Source organism: Solanum pennellii, chromosome 9, assembly GCF_001406875.1.
Source record: "Solanum pennellii chromosome 9, SPENNV200".
NCBI classification, from domain to species: domain Eukaryota; kingdom Viridiplantae; phylum Streptophyta; class Magnoliopsida; order Solanales; family Solanaceae; genus Solanum; species Solanum pennellii.
Genome location: NC_028645.1, coordinates 47,119,050 through 47,128,925, shown reverse-complemented (window position 1 = coordinate 47,128,925; position 9,876 = coordinate 47,119,050). Strand labels below are relative to the sequence as shown.

General features: G+C 38.3%; 1 protein-coding gene across 1 annotated transcript; it reads right to left on the bottom strand.

The window, feature by feature from the left end:
• Positions 1 to 1,136: 1,136 nt before the first annotated feature.
• LOC107030175 lies at positions 1,137 to 6,452 on the bottom strand. The gene is made up of 5 exons (XM_015231548.1): positions 6,120 to 6,452; positions 5,770 to 6,036; positions 3,025 to 3,182; positions 1,596 to 1,764; positions 1,137 to 1,487 (listed from the first exon to the last, which is right to left on the bottom strand). Exons 1-5 carry the CDS (start codon positions 6,450 to 6,452, stop codon positions 1,137 to 1,139), a joined length of 1,278 nt encoding a protein of 425 aa, XP_015087034.1.
• Between the last annotated feature and the right edge of the window lie 3,424 nt (positions 6,453 to 9,876).

The window sequence follows — 9,876 nt, the reverse complement described above, 5'->3', positions numbered from 1 at the left end:
ACACCCCTAAGTCACTAGTGACCAGAACTAACAACTTTTGACCATCCTAGGTTAGGTACTAGGTTGTCCCTAAGTTAGTTAACTTAGTTAAGGGTCACCTGATTTGTCCTGGGTTGTCGGGTGCATTAGGGGGTACAATTCGATTAGTCCTAGGTTAGTTGTCTAGTTAGGGTAGTTGGTTAGGAATTACAGTTAGTTAGGATGGCTGGTCCCACATGGTGGGACCCTCCCGTGCGTGTCATGCCATACCGCCCTAACCGAATTCGGTTAGGGTGGTTCCTTGTCCCCTTGGTCGGTTCCTTCACGTGTGTTGCCCATGTACTTGCACATGGTATTAATGCACTTTCCTAACTAATTTATCTTAATGGCTCATTTGGGAATGATTAATAATTGTCCAAAGGACCCTCACCATGTCCGTGGGCACTGCTTAATTTACATGATCATTTTAGATGGTTATGTGTTGTGGTATCTAGTCTTGACAATTGGATGCCTCATACCTTTTGTGAGTTGGACGAAATATATTTTATTAGCTTACGGTCTTCATTGCAGGTACGGTTCTTAAAGATCAATGTTAAATCTGGGTATGAAAACCCAAAAAGTCTATCTCATATTTGTATATAGAAAATTGACTAATATCTCTTAGCCAATTTTTCTACACTATGATCAATATTTCTCAATATTGGGCATTCAGGTGCCTATGTACCCCTTAGAGGCTATCCTAAGGTCATACTTGGCTCCTCATTAAACATATGATTTTTCTGAACGTTACATTATCCCCCCTTTAGGAACATTTATCCCCGAATAACACTCACAAATCATTTAAAGAAAGAGGGTGATTTTTGAAAGTTACTTTATCATGCTTAAACTTTTGTCTTTTGTGAATATTTGATTCACACTTATTTGGATGATGCATAACATTCAAGCTTATCTGAAGCTTCATATTTGAGATTGAGGCATTTCTTCTCAATCAAACTTAACTTAATGCACATCACAACTCATGCAATACAAAAATCATTTCTATGCTACACCAAAAAGCAACATGAAATGCAAACATGACTTAATTTTAACAAACATAGTGCTATTATATGACATACGATTAGTGGCCTATCACACCTAATAGACTAAGGCACTTATACTTAGAGTTTTCTAAAACATAAACCAGACTTAGGACCTTCAGAACTGAACAAATGAGGGTAGCACGATCTCATATCGGCCTCGGCCTCCCAGGTTTCTCCCTCAAAAAGATGGTTCTGCCATAGGACCTTCACAATGGAAATCTCCTTGTTCCTAAGCCGCTTCACTTGGCGATCTAAAATTTCGATTAGAACCTCTTCATTAGAAAGGTTCTCATGAAATTCTAACCCCTCAACAGGTAGGATGGATGCTGGATCGCTTAGAAATTTCTTAAGCATAGAAACGTGAAACACTGGATGAACAGAAGCCAAGCCTTGAGGTAGTTTCAGCTCGTATGTAACGTTTCCCACTCGCTGTATGATCTAATAAGAACATATATACCTTGGACTCAACTTGCCTTTCTTACCAAATCTCATCACCCCTTTCATGGGTGATATCTTAAGGTAGACTTGATAACCCACCTCAAACTCAAGAGCTCTCTTTCCTTTATCTTCATAGGATTTCTGACGACTATAAGCAGTAGCCAATCTATCCGTAATCATCTTCACGTTCTCCACAACCTCATGCACTATCTTAGGATAATTGATGGCCGATTCTCCTACTTTGAACAAGCCAATTGGAGATCTACATCTTCAGCAATAAAATGCTTCGAAAGGTTCCATTCCAATGCTGGAATGGTAGATATTATTGTAAGAGAACTCTATCAGCGGCAAGTGATCATCCCAACTCCTTTTGAAGTCAATAGCACATGCTCTCAACATGTATTCAAGGGCCTGGATGGTACGCTCTGCTTGCCCATCTGTCTGCGGATAGAAAACAGTACTAAGCTTCTGGAAAGATTTTCAAAAATGAGAAGTGATATGAGCCCCTCTATCTGAAATAATAGATAGAGGAATCCCATGTAATCTCACTATCTTATCTATATAAAGCATGGCACAGTCTTCGGCCTTGAAGGTAGACTTCACAGGTATGAATTGAGCGGACTTGGTCATTCTGTCAATAATAACCCAAGTGAAATCATGTAGTTTCCTAGTCTTTGGCAGAACAACCACAAAATCCATATTAATAGCCTCCCACTTCCACGTTGGGATCTCAATCGTCTAAGCGAGACCTCCAGGTTGAAGGTGTTCGGCCTTAACCTGTTGGCAGTTTGAACACTCCTCCACGAACTTAGAGATATCTCTTTTCATGAATTCCAACTAATAGACCTCTTTAAGGTCTAGGTACATTTTGGTAGCACCTGGATGGATGGAATATCGGGAACCATGGGCTTCTGCCAAAATACTTGACCTCAAATTATTCACATTGGGAACACATAATATGTTTCTGATATCTGAGTACGCCATCTCCACCTAACGAGAATGACTTATCTGGATCAAAGTGTTGATTGGATTTAACACCTACAACAAATGAGGATTCGAACTTGAGTGAACAGAAACACCCTCACTTGGTGCATCTGTCAGACGTACACCCAATCTTGCAAATTGGTGCACCTCTTTAACCAGCTCGTTCTTCTCATCATTCAATATGTGAAGCGCTTCCCATGCTCAGTCTGCTCAATTCATCAGCCACCACATTAGTCTTACTTGTGTGATAGTACACACTCATATTATAATAATTGAGAAGTTCTAGTCATCTCCTCTGACGAAGATTTAACTCTCTATGCGTGAATTTATACTAAAGATTCTTATGGTCAGTATACATATCGACATGTACACCATATAAAAAATGTCTCCACATCTTCAACGCAAAGACAACCGCAGCTAGTTCAAGATCGTGAGTATGGTAGTTCTTTTCGTGGATTGTCTTGATGCGTATGCAATCACTTTACCATTCTGCATGAGAACACATCTAAAACCTACTCGGGAAGCATCACAATATACCACGTACCCTTCACCACTTCTCGGCAACGTCAATACTGGGGCCGAAGTGAGTCGGTCCTTGAGATCTTGAAAACACTTTTCACATTTCCCGGACAACTCAAACTTTTCCTTCTCTTTGTCAATGCGGTCAATGGTGCAAAAATAGTGGAAAACCGTTCCATAAACCTGCGATAATAATTGGCTAAACCCATAAACATCCAAATATCTTTAGGAGTGTCTCGGCCAATTCTTCATCGCCTCAACCTTCTTAGGATAAACTTCAACACCTGGTCGGTTACAACATGACCAAGAAAGGTCAGTGATCTCAACCAGAATTCACATTTCCTGAACTTTACATACAGTTGATGTTTTCTGAGTACTTGCAATGTCTTTCTTAAGTGTACCTCATGCTCTTCTTAAGACTTAGAGTATATGGAAATGTCATATATGAATACAGTGACGAAGGAATTAAGGTACTCACAGAAGACCCTATTCATAAGGTTAGGGGTCCGTTTGGATGGGCTTAATAAAAGCAGCTTTAAAAAAGTACTTTTGAAAGTGCTGAAACTTATTTTTAAAATAAGCAGTTATGCGTTTGGATAAAAGTGCTGAAGTTAAAAAAAAAGTTGTTGATGTGTTTGGCAAATAAGTGCTGATAAACAGCTTTTTAAATCAAAATGTCAGAAATACCCTTAAAAGTTGTTAACATAATAAAAGTTAATTAATTGATATTTTACAGCCATAAATAATAATATTTTGCTATCACATATTTCTTTCTCATCACAAATTATTTATAAGAGGAGTATAAACTTATTATAGATTTTAAAGATATATAATTTGAATAGATTAATGAACGATTTAAGATTTTATTTTGGTTTCATTCATAGGTAATAATAATTGTCTATCATTCACATATTTCTTTATTATCACAAATTATTCATAAGAGGAATATAAATTTTTATTTAAGTTATATGTGCAACTTATTTTACATTTTAATAATATATAATTTGAATAGATCACTTGAAAGATTTAAGATTTTTTTTATTTTCATTCATTAGTAATAATAATTGTCTATCATCTATACGTGAAAAGGGAAAAATGGAAAAAAGAGATGTTAGGATTATGTGGGTAATTTGGAGATTGTATAAAAATATTATGGGCAAAAAGGTAAAAACGTGGTCAACTTAAAACAGCTTATAAGCTAAAAAAAAAAAAGCACCCCTACCCCAACTTTTAACTTTTGGCTTAAAATAAGTTTTTTTTAACTTAAAATAAGTTATTTTAAGTATTGCCAAACAGCTAAATTATTCAAAAACCAGCTTTTAAGTCAGTTTGACCAGCTTTTAAGCTGAGCCAAACAGGCTCTAATAAACGCAGCTGGTGCGTTAGTGAGACCGAATGACATGACCATAAACTCATAGTGCCCATATCTATCGTCGATTCTGGGAAGAGAGTACGTATTCTTTATAGTGGCTTTTTTGAGTTGCAGATAATCAATGCACATTCAAAGGGTTCCATCCTTTTTCTTTACGAACAACACTGGAGAACCCCATGGGGATATGCTCGGCTGGATGAAGACATTATCATGTAGATCTTTTAACTACAACTTCAACTCTTTGAATTCAGCTGGTGCCATCTTATATGGGGAAATAGAAATTGTCTTGGTTTTGGGATATAAATAAACACGAAAGTCAATCTCACGTTCTGGAGGGACTCATGGTAAATCCTCCGAAAAGACATCTGGGAATTCATTCACTATTGGCACAGAATCTATGGAAGGGACTTCTTGATCAAAGTCATTGACTTTAATTAAGTGGCATAAATACCCCTTAGCTATCATCTTATTGGCCGCTAATTTTGATACAATTTGGTCGACTGGACTTGAGCCACACCCTTCCCATTCCAGTTCTAACTCATTCGGAAACTAAAACCTCACTACCCTGTTTCGATAGTCTATTGTGGAATAACACTTGTGAAGCCAATCCATACCTAAGATTATGTCAAAATCGACCATGGCTAACTCCACTAGATCAGCGTGAGTTATTATATCAAGGACGTAAATTGGGCAATTTTTGTTAACTTTCTGAGCTCTAATGCCTTCCCCTATGGGAGTACTTACTAAAATTGGATCATGCAAGATTTCAGGAAGCACATTAAAATATACTAGCTATCAATGGGGTGACAAATGATAGAGTGGATCCTGGATCTAATAATGCATACACAGGGAAAGTAAAGACATATCACGTACCCGTGACTACATCAACTGACTTCTCTTGCTCTTCTCTACCTTTCACCGCATAGAATATGTTCCTCTTGGGAGGTTCAGTTGCAGAGTTTGGATTCAACCGAGGCTGAGCATTTACCTTTGCTTGATGACTCAGTTGAGGACAGTCTTAGACCATGTGTCCACTTTTGTTGCACCTAAAACACGTGTTAGTACCTAAAAAACATTCACCTCCATGCGAAAGCCCACACTTACCACAAGGTCTGTTGGTTAGCTGGACGATACGGTCATTGCCCTTTCTGGGGCCAGACTTATTCACCTTAGCTCTTAAATTTCCTAAAGGAGCGAAGCTACCTGAGTGCCTCTTGAACTTAGGCCTGTTTTGGATGAGCCACTACACGAGCTCTAACTAGGCAGGTCCGCGGCCTTAGGCTTCTTGACTTCGTGAACCTTTCTCTTACGACGACTCTCCTCCACTTGTTGAGCATGCACCATCAACCTGCCCAGATCCATATTGTATTGAAGCATGACTGCCTAACAATCTTGTACCAGATCCTCAGATATGCCAATATTGAATCTGCTCATCTCATCCCTGCTATTTTCCACAAGAGAAGAAACATTCATTTTCAATTTCACAAATTTCAAGGTATACTCCTTGAGAGACATACCTCCTTGTCTTAGGTTGATAAACTCTTCAACCTTGGCTTCTCTCTGCTCCCTTGGGAAGAACCTCTCTAGAAAGGCAGTCTTGAGAACATCCCAAGTGATGGCAACATCTCCTCTAGCTCGTCCATCAGCCCACTTTCGGTACCAAATCTGTGCCACATCCTTGAATTGATTTGCGTGAACTCAACCTTTTCCTCCTCATCAACTCCCATGGAACACAAAATCTTGTGGACCTCATCTAAAAACTCTAGAGGATCCTCTCTAGCCTTGGACCCGTAGTACAATGGGGGATTCATCCCGGTGAAGTCCCTCAGCCTGATAGCCTTGGTACTAGCATGCGGGTTCTCTCTGGGAGCACCCTCTCTCGCGGATTGAGCAGTGATGGCTTGAGCACGAGTCGTGATGTCCTGTTCCATCTGCAGAAAAGCATTCCTAACTTCACCATCATTCAACCCATCTGGGTTGCCAGGCACATGTTCAACAGCAACTAGGGCTTGAGGAGGAGCTTGATTCTCTTCCGCAGCTGCTTCTTGAACTCTTCTCGCGAAATTTCTCCTTGTGTTCATTTTCTACACATATACACAAGAAGAGAGCTAGATCCTCAAAATGACATAAAATGTCACCACTATACATGGAACAATAAAGAGTAGAAGAAGGGAAAATTTCTAGTCGTCGCGTAGTCTCTAAGTCATAATTGTGGCGCGCTTCATAACCACAAGCTAGAAACTATGTAACGTGGTTGTGTTGATCTTTAGATCCTGGGTAATTTAACCTCATGCTCTTATACCATATTTGTAATGACTGGAATTCTGAATCCGGTCCGCCACCGGCGGCATTGATCTCTTAGAGGTCGAAGAAAATCCTCATCTTGCATTCATCACATTCATCTAGTTAAATTTGCGGAAAATTTAAAACTTTTTAAACATATGAAGTATACATACACTTCATATAGTTATTAACTAGTTATATCACATACTAAGCTCAACATAAATGAAATAACCATCTACCATTAGAGAATCAATTTGTCAGGTCCAAAATCTAGACCCAGACGAGACCGGCGTCGTCGACCTCTCAGAGGTCGCAGACAAGCCTACATATGTCATTCTAACTTCATCTAGGTTACTTTTATCACAAAATTTGAGATTTTTGTTTTATTATTTCATGCTAAACATTTAAAACTAGGCGTTCACAAATAAACCATCTAATATAGAGATAATCAATTGAAAGAAATATTTCATAATTGCATTAAACGTATTCTAGCTAAAACGACACCAATACAAAGTCTAAAATGAAAGTGGAAGGAAACACTAGTGAATAATGCTCCACTATCAGCCTACATCAAAGCTAGATAATAACGGTCAACATCCTCGAATACATGAGGGCCTACCAAGTCCAGGTGGAAGCTCCATGTACGGATAGCTCCAACGTCAACATGTATGCTCTAGCGTCCAACTGTGCCTGCACCTAAAAATATAGAGTTGTATGGGATTAGTACACACTTGTACTAAGAATGGTATATGCAATCACACACCAAGGACATGCATGAGTAAGAATAGCTCTTTCCTAACAACAGGATTTATGAAAAGTCAAGTTAGTGAGCGTTCAAAATTTGGATTAAGAAAGTGAGTGTACTTCCCAAATGTGGATTAGGAAAGTCATGCCATGATTGTAACATGCATCATAGTACTTATCATATTGCACAGAGCACATAGCATCTTGCATATAGCACATATCATATTGCATATAGCACATAACATCTTTCATATCATTCATTCATATTCCATGAGACCTTGGAATCATGGACTTGACATTAAGACTTCCCAAAATGAGGTCTCAACATATGGGACCTCAACTAGGGATCCTTTTTTAGCAAACACAGAGTCTGCTTCATTCATTCATACGTACTTCATTTCATTCATTCATAAGCTAGTGTAAGCACCAGGTATACCTAGGATGTAGTTTAAGAATCTCATCGGTTTTGTTTTGCATTGATAAAAAATGACCTAGTGTCATCACCTGAGTCTAGCGCACCTCCTGATCATCCTATCCTAACACCTTTGGTATAGTTCATTTCTTTATGTAAATCATTTGAGGCTGACCTCATTCATTCATTGGGAACTTTAAATTTAACCGACATAGATCATGTAAGCATCATGAAATCCTTTGTCTCCCCAACACCAAAAAGAGGTGGAATCACCGCCCAAAGTGACCCAAAACATGCTAGCGTACATGCGATATGAACCTCGCTAGATCCTTATATTGCCAGTATAGGTTCGAAGACTAGGAGATACAAGGAAACCCATACCCGGCATGCCGGACAGTTTCATCTCATGAGAGTTACGTGAACCTCCGCCTTCCCAAAAGAAGGCATCACAGCTCATTGCTAGTCTATTGGTTCTCAGTATAAAGTTTCATTACATTCAACTCATACGTCATGGAAGTTGGATTCTAGTATGAGGACATCATAGCTCAATAGATGATTTCTCATCTCATCATTAGTATTAAGTGTATTAATCTCAATACTATCATTAGAGTGTTCATATAGAGTGGTCTCTTCATTTAATTTACACTCTCATAGGTGAGTACGTTTATGTAACATTCACTCAATCTCTTCTGAGGTTGTTCTCATCCTTTACATTAGCCTCATATCATGTTGTCACCACATTCATTAACATTAGCACATTTGTTTTCATAATTACTCACCCCTTTTTACGTGAATGTTCATTTCATGATACGCCAATGCACTTGGCCATTTCTGTGTTTCACACTCTTACTTAACCCTTCTAGGCTTTCATCATTTCATTACATAATATTCATTTCATCGTATGCCAATGCATTTGGCCATTTAGTATGTTTGACACACTTACTTAACCCTTCTAGGGTTACATCATTTCATTGCATACATCTTAGGTTAAATTATTTTTAAACGTATTATAGACTTATGGATCTATACATACAAGCCATGAGGCTTCACTCTTAGTTCGTATAAGTGATTAATATCTTCCTAAGATTATGTGGTACAAGACTTATCCATCTTGTATGTATGCCAAGATCTCGATTTCGATCTAACTAGGCAACATTATTCATGAATATTTAATTCACGTATGATTTATGTATCAATAAGAACCCGGTTTTCAAATCCCTTGGACAACACTTTAAATTTTTCCTTTTTATTTAATTTTTATCCACATGACATTGGGACCCTAGATCGAGCCCCAACATCAACGTGTCCTTTTTATTTCCGTCCTTTGAAAATTCTATTCATTGGCCGAGGGGTTGTGGGTTCGAACCCCCACATCCCCTTTTATTTTTTTTATCTAGTTAACCATGAGGTTGTTGGATCGAACCCCCACAGCCTCACTTTATGTTTCTTTTAATTCTCCTTTACTGCCTAGAGGTCGTGGGTTTGATTCCCACACCTCATATTTCTTTTCTCTTTACTTCTCTTCTAATTCTCCTTTACTGCCTAGAGGTCGTGGGTTCGATTCCCAAGACACACATTTATGTTATTTTAGATTTTCTTACGTTCTAACCGAGAGGTTTTGGGTTTGAATCCCACTCCTCTCATTCTTAATTTTGTATTTTATTTTCAGCCAAATACACCCGAGATCGAATCCCCTTAACCCCCATATCTTTTCACGTTTTTATTGTATCTCACGGGTGAGGTAGCGGAATCGAATTCAAATGACCTTACCTAATTTGCACTAAAATTAAGTTTCCAGATTTGTTGATATACGTTTAGCCAAAACCAAACTTGTAAGGTTCTGGAAATTTGGTCATATTTCAGCTCAGTTTGTTCAGTATTTTCACTTAAACTCATAGGGTAATTCGTAGACCATTTAACACGTTTTGGGGTGCATTTTTCATAGATTCGTTTAGACAATAGATTATCAATCAAATCAGCCACATTTCATCTTACATAAACATCACGATTTACATAGGTTTATGCGCGTAAAATAACACCCATAGCATTACGATTTTGGAGCATCA

What these genes read in the sequence shown, in the direction of transcription:
- LOC107030175 (XM_015231548.1), bottom strand. Translation starts at nt 6,452, where the DNA reads ATGAACACAAGGAGAAATTTCGCGAGAAGAGTTCAAGAAGCAGCTGCG. An exon ending in TTGCCGAGAAGTGGTGAAGG is followed by an intron (nt 1,765 to 3,024) that starts GTACGTGGTATA and finishes TTATTGCTGAAG; the next exon opens with ATGTAGATCTCCAATTGGCT. An exon ending in AGAGAGCTCTTGAGTTTGAG is followed by an intron (nt 1,488 to 1,595) that starts GTGGGTTATCAA and finishes TAGATCATACAG; the next exon opens with CGAGTGGGAAACGTTACATA.